The sequence below is a fragment of the Lampris incognitus genome, chromosome 11, assembly GCF_029633865.1.
Source record: "Lampris incognitus isolate fLamInc1 chromosome 11, fLamInc1.hap2, whole genome shotgun sequence".
Classification (NCBI taxonomy): Eukaryota; Metazoa; Chordata; class Actinopteri; order Lampriformes; family Lampridae; genus Lampris; species Lampris incognitus.
The window spans coordinates 58,709,237-58,728,008 of record NC_079221.1 but is presented as its reverse complement, the minus strand read 5'-3'; the positions used below and the strand labels follow the sequence as shown (position 1 = coordinate 58,728,008).

At 48.1% G+C, this 18,772-nt stretch overlaps 1 protein-coding gene across 1 annotated transcript in view; it reads right to left on the bottom strand.

The window, feature by feature from the left end:
* Positions 1–18,772, bottom strand: part of cerkl (ceramide kinase-like) — a 204,980-nt gene that overhangs the window by 60,249 nt on the left and 125,959 nt on the right. The window contains exon 10 of the mRNA XM_056288976.1: positions 14,752–14,815. Coding sequence (XP_056144951.1) covers positions 14,752–14,815 — 64 coding nt within the window. The remainder of the gene's footprint in view (positions 1–14,751; positions 14,816–18,772) is intronic.

Sequence of the window (18,772 nt, the reverse complement as noted above, 5' to 3'; positions counted from 1 at the left end):
TCAATGCCTTGCGTGTCAAGGGCATAATTGTCCCTTGCCCCACCTCCCCGGTTTCCACTCCCATCTTCCCCGTGAAGAAGATACGCCCACCCGGACAGCCCACTGAATGGAGGTTCGTTCAAGACCTTCAGGCAGTAAATGCAGCTGTCAGGGCCCACACGCCCTGCGTCCCCAATCCCTACACCCTTATGTCTCAGGTTCCCCCTTCTGCACGGCGGTTTACCGTTGTGGACCTTGCCAATGCTTTCTTCAGCGTCCCTGTTCATCCTGACGGCCAGTTCTGGTTTGCGTTCCTATTTGATGGTCGGCCTTACACATGGACAAGGCTGTGTCAGGGCTATTGTGAAAGCCCCACGATCTACAACGGGGCGCTTCGAGACAGCCTTAGCACACTTACGCTGACGCGCGGCTCAACCCTTTGGCAGTACGTCGACGACCTCCTGCTTTGTGCCCCCACCACAACGCAGTGCAGCCGTGACTCGGTCTCTCTCTTACGCCATCTGGCCCAAGAAGGTCACAAAGCTAGTCTCTCTAAACTCCAGTTTTGTCAACAACACGTCACTTTCCTTGGACACACAGTCACGCCGGAAGGACGCCAAATCGCGCCCTCCCGTGCACAAGTCATTGCCTCCCTTCCACGCCCACACACAAAAAAACACATGATGTCCTTCTTTGGCGTGGCTTCCTACTGTCGCTTGTTCATTCCGGCATTTGTGACCTTTGACAAACCCCTTCGGGCCCTCATTGACTCTCATGCACCCGCCTCACAGGTCCTCTTGTGGACCCCGGAGGCTACAAAAGCCTTTGAGGGACTGAAAGTCCAGCTCCATATTGCACCAACTCTTGGCTATCCGGAGCCCGCTCAAGCATTCACTCAAACTGTGGATGAGCGCAACGGCTGCATGATCTCCGTCCTCTTGCAGTCAGTCTCATGGGGTACTGCAAGCTGCGCACTGTGGCTTACTTCTCCGCCAAACTTGACCCGGTAGCGGCTGGCTTGCCTCACTGCCTTTCAGCCGTCGCTGCTGCTGAAAAGGCTGTGATGGCCTCGCGAGACATCGTGGGGTACTCCGACGTTACTCTCCTGGTTCCCCATGCGGTCCCGCTCCTCCTACTTGAACAGAAAAGGTCACAGCTGTCCGCAGCCCGGTGGCTACGTTACAACACTGTGCTCCTTGACATGCCCAACATCACTGTCAAACGTTGAACCGTCCTTAACCCCGCCACCCTTCTTCCCTCACCAGACGATGGTGAACCAAACGACTGCGTTGCAGCTGTCTCTGCTGTTTGTTCACCTCGGCCTGATCTCAGCTCCACTCCTCTTGCCAACCCTGACGTTGTCCTTTTTGTGGATGGGTCGGCTTCCCGCTGTCTTACCACCGGCCAATGTCAGCTTGGTTGGGCCGTTTGCTCTGCCTCCACTTGCCTTAATTCCAGCTCGTTGCCCTCTCACCTCTCTGCTCAGGCTGCTGAACTCACGGCCCTCTCTGCGGCCTGCGAGCTGGCAGCTGGCTGGTCTGTCACCATCTACACGGATTCACGCTACGCTTTCGGCGTGGTACATGACTTTGGTGCTCTCTGGCAACAGAGACAGTTTCTTACTTCTTCCAGTACGCCCATCCGCAATGGTCCTCAAGTGCACGCTCTCCTCTCTGCCATCCTCCTCCCTGCTGCCGTTGCTATATGCTGGTGTAAGGCCCACACTTCCGCTTCCGATCCTGTTGCGCAGGGTAATGCCCCCGCAGATGCGGGCGGCCAAGGCTGCCTCTCTGCTTCCCATTTCCCAGTGCCTCCGTATGTCTCATTCTCCTGACGCGCGCCCGCCTGGTCCACCTGTGGATTTGGTTGCCCTGCAGACGTTTGCCACGCCAGCCAAACTCTCAACCTGGCGTTCCTCCAGGGCTGCCAAGTCCCCAAGTACGGGGTTCTGGCTTGGTTCCAACCTGTGCCTACCTAAACATTTTTTCCCTCATTTTGCGAAACTGTGCCACAATTGTGATCACGTTTCAAAAGGGGGGATCCTTGAGGCAGTAACTGCACAATGGTTCACCAAGGGCTTCACACCCTACGCAGAGCAACATTGCAGACGCTGCATGATTTGCGCACAACACAATCCACACAAACAGATTGCCCAGAGCAGTGCAGGCGCACCCCCCCCCCCCCCCAACGGGGCCATTCCACCATGTAATGATGGATTTCATTGACTTAACGCCATGTGAAGGGAAAAATATTGCCTGGTCATGGTGGACATGTGGTCCAAATTGGTGGAAGTGTTTCCATCAAAACGTGCCTCGGCCTCGGCTGTAGCAAAAGCCCTCCTCACCGAAATTATTCTCCGCTGGGGCATCCCCAACAAACTCAGCAGTGATAATGGCAGTAATTTTGTCAACACCGCCATCACGGAGTTATCAACATGTCTCGGCATAGATCTGAGACACCATTGTGCATATGAGCCGGCGAGCAGCGGGGCAGTGGAAAGGGAGAATGGCACAATAAAAAACAAACTGGCCAAGTGCTGTGAGGACACCGGACTATCTTGGGTCAAATGTCTCCCACTGGTACTTATGTACATGTGCATGCGACAAAGACACTCCAGAGCAGGGCTTAGTCCTTTTGAGATTCTCATGGGACGGCCTCCGACCATGGGAACGGGCCCTGCGCCGGGAGCTCTTCCCCAAACCGCTCTTTACGAGCATGATATGCTCAGTACTGCTGTAATCTCTCCTCTGCTCTCTCCCAAGTCTCCCGACAGGTGGCAACTGCTCTCCCCACCCCAGCTGAGAAGGTTCTCCATTCCTACCTCCCCGGCGACTGGGTCATCATCCGGTGTTTCCGGAGAAAGACCTGGCGGTCCAACAGATGGGCGGGTCCATTCCAGGTGTTGTTGACAATGCAGACCGCCGTCAAGGTTGCTGAAAGAGCCACGTGGATACACGCCACCCATTGCAGACCAGTCCCAGCTCCAACAGACGACAGCTCCGTTGCTGACCCCGAAGGAGAAAATGCAGAACCCTCAAACCACTCCAGTTCCCCAGTGGCAGACTCAACATCGAGCCAAGAAGCAACGGGCTCCATGGGGCCCCTTCAGGCTTAGCCTATGGAGCCCTTGGGACCCCTTCCAGCAGTTATGTGAACAACGACCTGTTTTATGCTTGTTTCTTCTTGCCGCATGTTTGACAGTAGCAGGCATCCTCGTAGCCCGCACAATTTTACTCCTTTGCACCCCCACCCCTACTATCACCCTGTCCCGGCCAGGATGACATACCACGTCATCTGGGTGGGACAGAAACACCCCTCGCCGTAAATACAGTCAGTCTGTGGTGGGGGAAGGTGCAAGCAACCTCACCTTCACCGCAAAAACGACTACACTCATGTTCGATCCTTACAAAATATGGCGACCCTCTTACGTTAAAGAAGCTAATGCATATGCTAGCACTATTTACATATGCAACCACCTCTATGATACACCCAAGGCGAAAGTTTGCGACCAATGGTGCGACGCCTGCTGGCACACTGGGAAGGGGGGCAAATGGTGCTCACCCATTTATGACACTAACGGGGGCACACGGTTTACTAATGACGACACGAACCGCATGGATAGAATAACAATCGCTAAAGCTATCAATGGCTCGTCACCGAAAGCGGTACTGCTCCTTACCCTCCGAAATGCGATGGTGAACGATGCGGGCTGGTACACGCTCTGCTCCTATCGTAGGTGCGCAGATTTCTGCAGTCCCTTTTGGCTTGACGTTACTCCCGTGTCCCCGACTTTGTCCTCAGATGCACGCAATATGGGCCATACTCTCCAACACATACAAACTTTTGTTAATTACAAAACCCTCACCTTCCACCTACGCCACTGAACGTCACTAACCGCCTGGTGGCAAACGTTTGGTATACAGTAGTCCGACAGATTGTGAGGTCAGCCGAGCGCAACGGCTCCTGCTACGCCTGCACTCTGATGCCTACATCTCAGGACACTGCGCTACCACTTCGTCCGGTCCCCCTCACTCCGGAGGACACCGCTTGCATGCTCACCACCTTAGACCTAGGCAGCGATACGACGCTCATCAATAGCTCTTTTGCGTACGACACCCCACATGCGCCACATTTATCTGGGTTGGATTGCAGCTCCTTTAATAACTCCATGATTCGGGCCCTAAATGGTTCCGCATTCTGGAACAATAATCCTTACCTCCCAATAGGGCAGCTTGACTCGCGCCTTAATCCGGCAAATCTCAAATGTTTTCATGCCCCACACCGCCAGGGCCGCACCCATCTCGGCTCCACTAACACCTGTTTTCTTACGCTGAACATCACGTGCGGCCCGACAGGCCGCTACAACATCTCGGCCTGTCAGGTTAAGGGCCTTACTAACCACAGTCGCGGCAATTCCTCCGCCCTATCGTCCAACACCACCACGATTGAGGCCCAGCGACTTTGGGGCTGGCGCCCTCACCAGTATGGTTTGGCTATGTGGTGATAGTTTCTACCTCCTCCTTAAAGCAGGATGGTCTGGTACCTGTGCTCCAGTATGGCTCAACCCGCACATTGTCACAGTAGATGGCCTTGTCCATTCCACTCACGAATATCCACACTACCGCCCCTATCATCAGCTGCAAAAACGCGCATTGTTCATGCGCAACGATACATCGGTGCCGCGATCCCCGCGATAGGCGTTTGGTGAAATCAAGGTCAGATCGAGAACCTCCACATTGCCCTGGAAAATCTGACACGGGAAGTTGTTGCTGGGTTTAATACCCTCACTCCTACGGTGAGGGCCATGCGCGAAATGCTGTTACAACATCAATACGCCCTCGACCTTATCTTAGCCTCACAGGGTGGGTTGTGTCACGTGATCAGCGAATCTTGCTGCACATATATTCCCGAGGGGGACGTGAACCTTACGATGGTCACCTCCCACCTTAACTCGTTGTTAGATGACATGAAACACGCAGATGTGCCACAGGGCTGGGACCCCTTCGCTTGGCTATCATCAGGTGGCCTCACCGCCGTTCTTACTCGCCTAGCCATAGCAGCATCACTTTTCCTGGGTGTCCTGCTACTCCTCACCTGCTGCATCGGGCCCATAGTTCGGCGTTTGATAAATGGCCTCATTGCTACTCAGCTCGTGCATTATCACCTCCTTGCCCAACAGGACGGGGACCCTGTTTCATCTTCCCCCTCTCCACCACTGCCGTTCCCCTCTTTCCCACCCCCCCGCAAGGACTCTGAATCCTCCTACACCTCCTCCGATGACAGCGATTCCCCCGTCTGAATGATACTTTATGACGAACACTGGTTAACCCTTTCCATTCCGGTTGTTCTGATGTCCGTTTATCATTCCTGTATATACATGTTATGTGTGCAAAAAAAATAAAATGTGTGTGTTGATTTCCATTCCGTTTGTTATTCCTGTATATGCATGTTATGTGTGCTGATTTCCATTATTTCTATGTTACCTCTTAGTGCTCAATGATGAACAAAAGGGGGGAATTGTGGAGTACAAAATGTTCTCCATATGCACTCCGTATGTACTCTGTAGTCTTCCACTTCTCTGGGTGTATGAAACTTCTCACTCACTGCAGACACACATACCCATTGTTGTCATGCGTACCTTCCATGGGGCCACATAGCAACTGTTATCAAGCTTGCCTCCCCGTTGCCGCATCCCAGGAACGGCCAGGTACAGCAAAAGACAAGTGCAACAGACTTACAGACACTCACGAGGCACAGAACGTGATTAACGTAGATGTTTCTTTCTTTCCTTTGTAAGATTACACCTTAGTTGATGCAGGAAACATAGTGTATGATGCGACGGACTGTTCTATAAAAAACCACTATCTCCAGCCCAGGGCAGAGCATATCCTCACAGACGAACCTCTGTGTGGCCTTATGTCTCTCCATCTGCAGATGCATTAAAGATTCTCTGTTTGCTCCAATACTTGTCCGATGACCATTCTTCCCAGAGGTTGCTGGGGCAAGGGCCCATTAAAAGGATAAAAGAAAATCCACAACACCCGGTACAACAGTCCATCACACCGGGCCAAGGTAGCCCACTGGGAAAAGTAGGCCTTGGTCTCCACTGACATAGCAGAGACAGCTTGCCAGTGGGAGCGTGCCTTGGCGTCGACCCACTGTCCCACCCTGGCCAGGGTGGGATCACTATCCTGCGCTGCTTGCCACTCCTGCTTGTCCATTGCCATCAGCCACGCCTCCTCTGGCTCAACCTGCTGCGTGGTGGACACTTGACGGATTGCTCTGTCTCGCTCCTCTTGGCGCTCACAATGTCTGCAGTCCTTACAGGGACGATGGGAGAGGGCATCTGCATTGCTGTGCAGGCACCCAGTTCGGTGCTGGGTCTCAAAATCGTAGCTCTGCAGCTCCTCAATCCACCTGGCCTTCAGCTCCTTAAAGCTGAGCAGCCAGATCAGGGCCGCATGATCCGTCCGCAGCAGAAAGGTCTGGCCATAGAGATAGGAGCACAAATGATCGAACGCCACGACCACCGCCAAGAGCTCGCATCATGTAACGCAGTAATTGTGTTCAGGGCGGCTCAAGACATGACTGTAGTAGGCCACCACTCTCTCTCCCCCAGCAACCTCCTGAGACAGGACGGCCCCCAGCCCCACATTGCTGGAGTCTGTGTCCACGATGAAGCAGCACTTAGGATCAGGAAGGGCCAGGATGGGTGCAGTGATCAAGGCGGTGTGGAGCCGGGCAAAGGCGGCTGCACAGTTGTCGTCCCAGTGGAACTCCCGTCCCTTCTCGGTGAGACGGTGTAGGGGACTGGCAATGGAGGCAAAGTTGCGGACAAAACGTCGGTAGTAGGAGACGAGCCCCATGAAGCTGCGCTACTCGCTGACGTTTCGCAGAAGTGGCCATTTCTCTACCGCTTCCACCTTAGTAGGATCAGGGGCCACGCCCTCTGCCCCCACCACATGGCCCAAAATCTTGAGCTCACGTCGAAGGAGGTTACATTTCTTGGGGTGCAAGCACAGGCTCGCCCCCCGAATGGCTTGGAAGACCTGACAGAGGTTCTCTAGGGTCAGCTCGAAGGCAGCGGCATGAACCAGAAGGTCATCAAGGTAAACCACGTGCCGGTTGCGGGGAATGTGAGCCAGCACCCTCTCCATTAGTCTCTGGAACGTGTCGGGGGCATTGCAGAAACCCAAGGGCATCACACGAAACTGCCCGTGTCCCTGACCATATAAAAACCTGCGCAGGTGTGGCAGAGACAAGTGGGAGATGAGCGTATGGCTTTCAAGTAAGTACCATAGATGAACATGTCACTCTTTCTCCTCCGACCATAATAGAGTGTAACAACATTCCAAATAACCAGTTGGAGATCCCTACACCACAAGCTGCTCTTCATCACCCACACTTACAGCTTATAGCAGGCCGGATCCCAGATCTCGACAATGATGCTCCAATCATGATGCTACTTGGCAGAAATATCACCAGAATACACAAGGCGAGAGGACAGATAAATGGACCACATGACACACCATATGCCCAAAAACTAGACCTTGGGTGGGTCCAAGTCGGTAACGTTTGTTTAGGCAAGAGTCCATAAGCCACTTAGCGTCAACATCTTCTTTACCAGCACTCTGGAAAATGGTAGACAGTCACTCTTCAAACCATGCCCTAACACTTTTCATGTGAAGGAAAGTATCTGTAAAGTGAAGGCCCGAGGAATGCACTCTAACGTCTCATCTAAGAAACCGACACGAGACAAGGGCAGATTTCATATGGGAAATGACGCCTTCAAGAGAATGGAAGATGATGAAAAGCTAGCCCCTTCCATCGAAGACCTGACCTTCCTCCATATCATGAAAAAAGGCTTCTGCAAAGATAAAGGAAACAGTTGGGTAGCCCCTCCCCTTCAAGCCTCAGAGACGGCATCTACCCAATAACAGAGAACAGGCCCTGAATCGTTTCAGGTCATTTGAGCGGTCTTTCTCAAGGAAACCTGACATGAAGAAACACTTCTTTGGCTTCATGGAGAAGATACTGGAGCAAGGCCATGCCGAAGTGGCTCCTCCACTCAAGCTCTCAAGGAAAGCTGGTATTTACCACTGTTCGGGGTCTACCACCCAAGAAAGCCAGGCCAGATCAGGGTGGTCTTTGATTCAAGCTGTCAGTATGACGGTGTGTCTCTCAATGATGCACTCCTGACCAGTCCCGACCTCAACAACAGCCTCCTTCGAGTGCTTATGTGCTTCAGGAAAGAAGCAGTGGCTATTACTACAGACATTCAGCAGATGTTCCACTGCTTTGTTGTCCGACCACAAGACATAAACTTCCTCAGATTCTTCTGGTATCAGGATAATGACGAAAGCAAAATGTCATGGAGTTTAAGATGAAAGTTCATGTTTTTGGCAACAGCCCCTCTCCCGCTGTTGCGATTTATGTTCTCAGACAAGTGGCAAGAGAGGGTGAGACAGAGTATGGAGCAGATGCCCGAGAATTTGTGGAGAGAGATTTCTATGTTGACACTGGCTTAAAATCATTAGCTAATGCTGCAGCTGCCATCGACCTCCTCAAAAGAACACAAAATATGTTGGCTTGTTCTAACTTAAGGCTCCACAAGATCACCTCAAACTGTAAAGAAGTCATGAGTGCTTTCCCTACAGAAGATCATGCCAGTGGCCTGAGAGAACTAGACCTGGGCAGTGACACGTTGCCAGTTCAACGCACACTTGGAGTCACCTGGGACCTTAACAGCGACATGTTTACATTCCAGGTATCAAGCGACCGGAAGCCATTCACCCGCCGTGGAGTCCTGTCTACCGTGAATGGCTTATACGATCCTCTTGGGTTCGCTGCCCCCAGTCGTCATACAAGGCAAGGCTTTGCTCATAGACCTTACAGCAAACTCTAAAGACTGGTGCATGCCTTTACCCCTTGGAAGGCTGGAAATGTGGGAACAGTGAAGATACTCCCTGCAAGAGCTCCAAGATCTTCACATCCCCAGGCCTTACACCCAAGCTTCCCCTTCCACTGCTCTAAACGGAGAGCTCTGCATCTTCTCAGATGCTTCAGTCTTAGCGATAGGTGCAGTGGCATACCTGAAGATCTCGGACTCACATGGGAACCATCAGACTGGTTTCATTCCTGGGAAAGCCAAGCTTGCCCCATGTCCAGACTTAACCATCCCCCGCCTCGAACTTTGTGCTGCCGTGTTAGTTGTGGATGTGGCTGAGCTATAAGATTGGAGATGGACATTCAATTTGACAAGGAGAACAGCACAGAAGGGACTGTAGTGCTTATGAAAGACTCTCAGTCCAAAAGGAATGACTGGCCATTAGGGCACATCAGTAAAGTATTCCCAAGTGATGATGGAAAAATCCGTAAGGTGGAAATCAAGGTTGTGGAAAAAAAGAAAGGATGAAGTTTTTCCTAAGACCTATAACTCAAGTAGTGACACTCTTTCCCGCAGAGTAATGATAGGTCAGCTTTTCTTTGTTTGTGTCATTATAGGTAGAGGTAGTGGCATCCTAGGATACCAGGCGGGGAGTGTTCTGTCAGTATTAGTCAATGTGTACTGTCTCTTTAAGAGTCTTCTGTTCACTGATGATGTCACCAGCACCACATCGACAGTACAGGAAGTGCAGTAGTCAACAGAAAACCTGATAAAGCCTTGAGATGTTTTGTTCACGATATCGCTATTCTCTACATACATTTCATGCTTTTGGATGCACTGTCGTTTTACTATTCTGCCACCCCTATACGCCCTGCATATGCTGGCAGATCGACAACTCCTCCTCCAATCACCAGGCTGAAGAGGGTGCCTACTTCCAGTCAACCATTAAACAGAGTGGAACTAAGCACCCTCTTCAGCGTGGTGATTGGAGGAGGAGTTGTCTATCTGCCAGCTTATGCAGGGCGTATAGGGGTGGCAGAATACCAACCTTAGACACCTGTTTAATACAATGTGGAATGTCTCCAACTCTAATACCCATGAAACTTTGATATCTTTAGATGCCGAGAAGGAATTTGATGGGTGGAGTGGGATTACCTTTTTTATACTTGATATACTATATACTATGCTTGTTTTGTGCTGCAGTAGTGCAGTATAGATAGGGTGTTATGTGCCCCATGCTTGTTGATATATTTTGTTCTTATTTCTATTTCTTATTTTATCTTTTATTTCTATTTGTGTCTATTTTCTTATCTTGGATCTTGTTAGTTTTTAGTTATTAGAGCGTGAGTGTCTGTAATGGAACCCATTTTTTCCTCGGGGATGAATAAAGTATTCTGATTCTGATTCTGATATACTTTAGAGAGATTTGGTTTTGGGAGAAATTATATTTCTTGGATTAAGCTACTCTACTCCACTCCACAAGCCTCAGTCAGGACAAATAATATTCAATCGGATTATTTTCGCCTCTATCGCTCTACAAGACAAGGTTGTCATTTGAGTCCGTTATTATTTGCAGTCACCATTGAACCCCTTTCGATAGTGCTCTGATCTAACCCCTATATTACAGGCATATTTAGGGATGGAATAGAATTGAAGGTCTCCCTTTATGCAGATGACCTCCTTTTATATGTTTCCAACTTGCCTATTTCTGTTCCTGCTGTCCTTGCTGCTCTTCAATCATTTGGTCAAATATCTGGATACAAATTGAACTTAAACAAGAGTGAGATATTTACTATTATTACAGCTGCTAAGAATTATCCTCTACACAACTTACCCTTTAAGATTGCCCAACATAGCTTTACATATCTTGGAGTCCATATTACACACAAATTTGAAGGCCTCTACAAAGCTAACTTTGCCCCCTTATTGATCTGAATCCGAGAAGACTGTGAACGTTGGTCTCTGCTCAATCTATCTTTAGTTGCGCTAGTCAGTTCTGTTAAAATGAATATTCTTCCTTGAGTCTCCTACTTGTTCCAATGCATACCACTTTTCCTCCCTCAGACCTTCTTCTGTAATGTGGATAGTCTGATCGTGGAGTTTATCTGGAATAAGAAGGTTTCTAGGCTGTGTAAACATTATTTGCAACGGCCTGGGCAACTTGGAGGGCTGGCTTTACCGAATCTCAGGTTCTATTACTGGGCAACCAACATTAGAATTTTTAAATACTGGCTTCAATATGAGGCCTTTGATCTCCCTGTGACGTGGCTTGTTATAGAGGCAAACACCACCAAACCGGTATCACTGAAGGCTCTAGTGCACTCTCCTATACATTATTTAACTTCTCCCTATACTAAAAACATCATTGTTAAAACCTCTCTTAGGATCTGGGTTCAGTTTAAGCGCTATTTTGGTCTACAATCACGTTCTACCTATCCCCCATTAGCTGATAATCATGTTTTCCCTCCTTCCCTGGCAGACCGTGCTTTCTTGATTTGGTCAACTCTTGGTATCAACACTTTTAAAGACTTGTATATTGATAAGGTTTTTGCACCCTATCAGCAACTTTCAGACAGATTTTCACCCCCTAGGCAAAAAATTTTTCAGATATTTACAGGTCCGTCGCTTTTCTAGATGGTTTTCTGACACCAGTCCCAACCCTGAAAGGCTCAATTACATACAACTAAATTAATCTTTTCCGTCCAGAGTCATTAAACTTTATAAAGACCCTCTGGGAGGAGGATCTGGGGGAGGTAATACCAGAGGAAGTTTGGGTGGAGATTTTAGAACTTGTACATGGATCATCTATTTGTGCAAGACATGGTCTTATTCAGTGTAAAGTGGTACACCGTGCTGACTACACTAAGGCCCGGTTGGCCAAGGTCTATGACGGGGTATCACCAGCCTTTGATAGGTGTCAGCAGTCCCCTGCAAACCTCATACCCATGTTTTGGCTTTACCCATCCCTACAAAATTACTGGACAGAAATGTTCCAATACCCTGTCAGAGATAATTGGGGGAAAATAGAACCAAATGCTCTTGGTGCTTTGTTTGGGGTCTCCACCCCATCACCTTCCCTCTCTAAATCCAAAATAGATGTTTTGGCTTTTGTCACCCTACTGGCTAGAAGATTAATCTTGACCAAGTGGAAATCAATTGTACCTCCCTCTCAGACCCACTGGATAAGACATTTTCTTAGATTGGAAAAAAATCAGATTTTCATTAAGTGGCTCCTCCAATAAATTTGGGAAATATGGGGTCCATTCTTTCAGTTTGTTCAGAAAATTAATTTTCAATTTATCCCTGATTCAGGTAGCGTTTGTGGTTTAGAGGGGTATTAATATTGAGTTTGTTGCGACGTGGGTGATGTGCTGCTGCACTATTGGTGTCTGTTACTGACACGGCTTATTGTTGGTTGACTGATGGGTTTTTTGTGCTTTTTTGTTTCCTTCCCTTTTTCTTTTTGTTGTTTGTTTATGGTTGTGTTGTTTGTTTGTTTTCTTGGTTTCTGTGGGTTGTTGGGGTGTTTAGCAATGGGTTTTTTGTGGTGTGTCTTTGAAAGGGAATGTGTCCTTTTTACTCTTTGTGAATGCTCAGATGACACAGGTGTATTTTTTTTGCAAATCCCAATAAAAAAAAAGCCCTTTGGTAGCTGCACCCATGACTGAGCGGCCCTCTTTAGGATCCACTCTGCTCACCCCACCTGGGTCTAGAAAAGGTGCCCTCAAAATAGCCTGCTTCAAACCACCTGACTGGAATGCTACGTCCAGAGGGATCACCACATGCGGTCAGAAACATAGAAACATGAGCTTTGGAGCCTGGAATGTGCACACACTGATGGATAGTGCAACCAGTGACAGACCGGAGAGGACCATGATCATTTCTAGAGAATGAAGAGATGCCGGATTGACATAGCTGCCCTTTCTGAAACCCGACAGGAAAATGAAGGACAACTGAAGGAGGAGAAGGGTGGCTACACTTTCTTCTGGAAAGGAAAAGCTGCTAATGAGCCAAGGATCCATGGCGTTGGATTTGCCATCAGGAACCAGATCATCAGTCACCTGTCTGAACTTCCTGTGGGGATCAGTGAGCATCTCATGACCATCCGTCAGGTGCTTGCCAACAACCAGATGGCAACAGTTGTGAGTACCTATGCCCCTACTTTAGAGTCTGAAGAGGACATATAAGAGACCTTCTACGCCTGCTTAGACAAGACACTGTCAAAAATCCCCAAGGTTGATAAGATTATCCTCATAGGAGACTTCAACGCCAGGGTTGGCCGGGATCAACACCTCCGGATGGGTACTATAGGAAGGGAAGGCATTGGGAACATCAACTCCAGTGGAGTTCTGCTTCTTAGCAAATGTGCTCAGTACAACCTCACCATCACTAACACTCTGTTTCACCAGAAAAACAAATTTAAGGCATCTTGGAGACACCCCCGTTCCAAACAGTGGCATCTCCTTGACTATGTCATTGTACAAATGAGGGACCACCATGACATGAACATTACGATGATCGATGCAGTGACTGCTGGACAGATCATTGCCTCATCCGCTCCACAATGTCCATCACACTCGAGGAAGAAGAGGGTTCAAAACAAGCAGATCCAGCCAAGACTGAACCTTGAAAGTGTGAATGAAACCAACCCAGCAGCGACGTCAGGCCTCTCTTGGGGAAACCTTCCAACAGGAATATCCTGATGACATTGAGAAGTACTGGAGCCTGCTCAAATCCACCATCATCAACACCTGCAAAACCACCCTTGAGTGCAAGTCCAGAAAACACCAGGACTAGTTTGATGAGAATGACACAGAGGTAGAGCAGCTCATCCCCAAGAAAAGCAAAGCCATATGTGCCTGGCAAAATTATGTAACCTGCAAGGCTAAAAGAGTGGCTCACTCCGGAGCCAAGGCAGACGTCCACAGATGGGTGGGGAATCTTAAGGACTCTTTGTGGACAGAAAAAGCTCTGGAAATCTAGTGACTGGCAGACTCGGGCATGTCTAGAAAAGTGCTATATAAATGTAATGATTATTATTATTATTAATAAAAATTCAACATCACATCGAGCAACTGGGAACACATTGCGCTGGATAGGTGCTCCTGGAAGAAATCCATGCAGGAAGAAGCTGCACATCAGGAAATAGAACTTCTTTGTGCCGCAGAGAGAAAACAACAGCACCACAAGGAGAGAGAGAAAAAGGCTCAACCACCACCACCAACCATCACCACTTTCCCCTGTCCACACTGCACCAAAATAGGTGGATTGTGTATCAGCCTCTACAGCCATCTGAAGACCCACAAGTAGACAACCCAATGGAGAGGACAGTCACACTCGCTTCGAGGGATCGCCGATGATGACGACTTTGGGAAGTAGTTTACATCAAATTAATAGTAGTTTGGTCCCTGGAATCTCAGACTCAGATTCAGACAACTTTATTGATCCCAGAAGGGCAGTTCAGTTCCCCAATCTACCCAGACCATACACACAACTACAGACAAGCGGCAATCATCAGTATGTCAGAGACAACAGACAGATCAGTGTGTGGGCAAGAGATGCACACTGACGTCCTCGTGTGGCCATGCATGCAGACTCACACGAGGACCAGGCGAAGGATAAAAATTCACCTAAGTGAAAAGAAGAGAATAAATACATTAATAAATTAAGCATCCTAAGACGCATTTCACGTTACATTCCACCACTACATTCAGTGAACGTACAGGCCTACAAGCCATGTGGAAAAGGTATAAACCAACTAGTGTGATGTAAAACAATATGCTCAATACCATCTAGGCAGAATGCTGTGATATGCCCATCAAGACCCTAAATACACACAGACACACACAGCAACATGGACATGGAGTTAAAGAGAGAGAACATACCCATCATATTCATCCAATCTGCATTCCTTTAACACCGACAGAGCGTGGCCCTTCCTCTCGGTAACTAGAGACACACAGACACACAGACAGACAGACACACAGACAGACAGACAGAGAGAGAGAGAGATTTATAAAACCCAAGAAATACAACTGGTATACAGACAAAAGGACATCAACCACAATAGTGCAAGTGAAGTGAAGAAAAAAAACAACAATAAATAAATAAAACAGAAGCCAACAATACAGCCAGGACTTTCCCTCATTATACAAACTAAAGAAAATAAAACCAGGTCTTCATCTCCCACTGAGCACAATACTCCCCCTATTGCCCATTTAAAGCTGAATGCCTCTAAATTCTCTACCATTTTGTTGTAGGCATACTCGACCCTGAGCCGAGCCTTCAGCAGTCCTGTGAGAACCTGCACAGGGGCCACACAGCCCACCACCTGGACCCGGGGTTCTTACGAATCAGCCAGATGGCTAATTTGGCAGAAGCTGATATGAGATTTATATAAGTGTGTGGGTACCTTCCTCCCTGGCTAGGTACTTGGGACCATAGACAAACAACTGAAAAGAAAAAGCCTCCCCCCATGCCCAAAAAACCAGCCCCTCTACAAATCAAAAACACCACCAGCCCAGGACACTGGACAAATGTGTTAGAGTTTCACACTGTGAGCAAAACGACACGCCTCCCTGTGGTCAGCATCCAGGTGTGCTCTGTGTCTGTTCATGGCTATCGCTCCATGCACAATCCTCCACTGGAGGTCAGCTGAGTGTTTTCAACCGGTAGCTTGTACAGGGACCACCTGCAGCCTTTCAGGGAAGAGCCTGGACCAAAAAACTCAGACCACCTCGACGCTTTCATGGCCTGCAGAGACTGAAAGTGCCTCGCCTTCACACACAAGACGTAAGTTGCCTTTTTTCCCAGGTCCTCAAACTTGTCCAGCCGTGGGGTCGTGAAAGAAAGGAGTCGGCCCTCCACCTCCTGTCACTCCCCCACATTAGGAGAGACAGTCAACCGTGGAAATCTATATTCCACATCCCCCTCCCAATGGCCCGCCAGCTCACAGTTCTCCATCAAAAATGTCCTCAGGTACTCTGGAAGTGATGCACACACCTCATCAATAATATGACTCAACAACCTGGGTCTGACTTTGGTGCATTGTTGCAGGGCCCCCGCGGGTGTCAGCAGATGTCCCAGCTTCACACATCCGGCCTCCTTCAGAGAAGCTCTTATGGTGGCTGAGGACAGGGTCCGGCCCTGAATGAAGCAGCTGCAAAAAAGTGGCTCCTCAAACAGCCACCGACCAGCCATAGCAGCAGGCTCTCTGGAGGCCTTCGGGATCTTCCATGCATCCAGGATGGAGGTGCAGAGAGGCAACAGGCCTGTGAGATCTGCCTCCTCCAGCCTCAGCAGAAACAGTTGCTTACTGTACCCCAGACGACCAGCTGTCCGCAGGATGAGCTTGGCTGTGTCTAGCCACCACACACCACAGTGATTAAGCAGTCAGTCTCTGTGCGGTCTTCAGCCTAAAGGCCATCACTCAAGAGGCAATGTCCACAAGACCCTGTCCTCCCTCTTCCACTGGCAAATTTAAGGCAGGGGCTCGAATCTAGTTCTGTTCCACAGCACTGAGGCAACCAAGTTATTGGCAAACAAAACTCGACCTCGATACGACAGCTGGGGTAGCAACCATTTCCATTTAGACAACTTGGCACACACTTTCTCCATCACACCCCCCCAATTCTGCCTCTGATAAGCCTCTGTGCCTAAAAATATCCCCAAGTCAAATCAATTTCATTTGTGTAGCCCAATATCACAAACTAAAAAATGTCCTCAAGGGGCTTTACAGCAACACAATATGCCGTCCTTAGACCCTCACATCAGATAAGGACCAACTCCCTAAAAAACCTTTAACAGGGAGAAAAAATAGGAAGAAACCTCAGGGAGAGCAACAGAGGATGCTCTCTCTCCCAAGACAGGCAACGTGCAATGGATGTTGTGTTTACACAATTGACAGAATACAACATTGAAAGAGGATAACAGAATTACAATAGAATTATAAAATAAATGAATTAACACTTTTATCCCTCTTCTCCCCCACATTGCAGACCTGCGGGCAAACTGGGTGCTGCCCTCTCTCTCCACTATCCTACCTGTAAGGCCTAACTCTTTGCCCAGTTTACTTATGCTGATGAAACCTTCTGATATAAGCCCTGACTGTCCTGAAGTGCCTCCAACTCCCTCTGATCCCTGACAAACACATTTCAATCATCCGCATAGGCAGAGACTATCAAAGGTAGGTTGTGTTGCACTTTATAGTCCAAGCATAAAAGGGCCACTGGCGTACAACTTTTCAACAAAGCTAAATCTTCATTTTTTAGGGATTAAGGAGAGAACTGCCCTCTTACAAGAGACAGGCATCATCCCTGCATGGAAACACTCAAAGAGAACTTCATGCAGGTCAGGTCCAACAGAACACCAGAAACACCTGTAAAAATCAGTGGTGAGTCCATCTATTCCTGGAGCTTGTCCTGAAATCATCCGACCAACAGCTACAGTCAACTCCTCCAAGCTGAGATCTCTGTCCAGGTCTACCTTTTACTCAGGATTGAGTTGAGGAAGCCCCTCCAGCAGCTCTGCAGCACTGTCCTGATCACACTGCTCTGCCCCAAAGAGAGAAGAATAAACTGCCACAGCATGACTCCTCATTTCCTTTGGATCAGTCGTCACCCCACCACCGGGGAGCTTCAGAGATGTCATCAGCTTGCTCCTGGCAACAGTCTTCTCCAAACCGATGGAGAAAGAGCTCGGAGCATCCATGTCATTGATGTCCCTGGCACTTCTGCCACTACGGGCCGCTAAGTCACTAGCCAGACTCTTCTCTTCTGTAGTTCCCTGGTGATGGAACAAGTTACCTAACCCCATTTGATACTCTGAGTCCCTCTCCATCTTTAAGAAGAAGCTAAAGACCCAGCTCTTTCACGAACACCTCTACATGTGATGGTATAAAAATAAATAAATAAAACGCTTCTATCCACACTATGCATTGCCTACATTATTACATAGGCAAATTAATGTTATAATGGCAGACCTGGGCATATTAGATCTTTGGAGAGATTTTTATCCATCAGGCCGTGATTATACTTTAATTCATGCACCCATGATGTATACTCAAGGATAGATTATTTTTTTTTGTTTTAAAGAGAGACCGCCATAGAATGCATAGCTGCAATGTCGGAAGTATTGACTTATCTGATCATGCACCTCTCTCTTGCACTATACATATCAGAGATAACCCGGGGGGAACTTTGTGGAGGCTAAATACAAGTACCCTAAACAACCCACAATTTAAGACCCAAATGAGAGAGGAAATAAAAATGTTTCTAGAAGAGAATGATAAGCGAGAGGTTGATTCGGCTATAGTATGGGATGCCTTAAAAGCAGTCGTCAGGGGGAAAATTATATCTTTCTGTGCCCATGAAAAGAAAGAAAAACAATTAAGACTAATAAACCTTAATATAGAATTAAAAGATCTTGAGACACAACATAAAAGGGAACAAAAACTGAATCTGATGACAAAAATGAAGAAAATCCGAAATGAAATAAATATATTGTATTCACAGTAAATTGAAAAAAGATGATATTTACAAAACAGAAATACTATGAGTCAGGCTCAAAATCAACTAAACTTTTAGCAAAGAGGCTACATAAACAATAAACAGATAACACAATATACAAAATAAGGGACCCGGACTCTAAGTCTATACAATATAAACAAGATGAAATACAAAAAAGTTTAAGAAGCATTACTAGTCCTGTACACACAACCCCGCTTAGAGGACGAGCAACAAATTGGAAAGTTCCTTGATTCTCTCAATTTACCTGTTCTATCAGAGGAACAAAATCAAACATTAACAGCTGCAGTAACTGAGAGAGAGCTAAACAGCACTATTTCCAGGCTCAAAGCCAATAAGTCATTCAGTTCGGATGGCTTCCCGTCAGAATGGTATTGGGCTT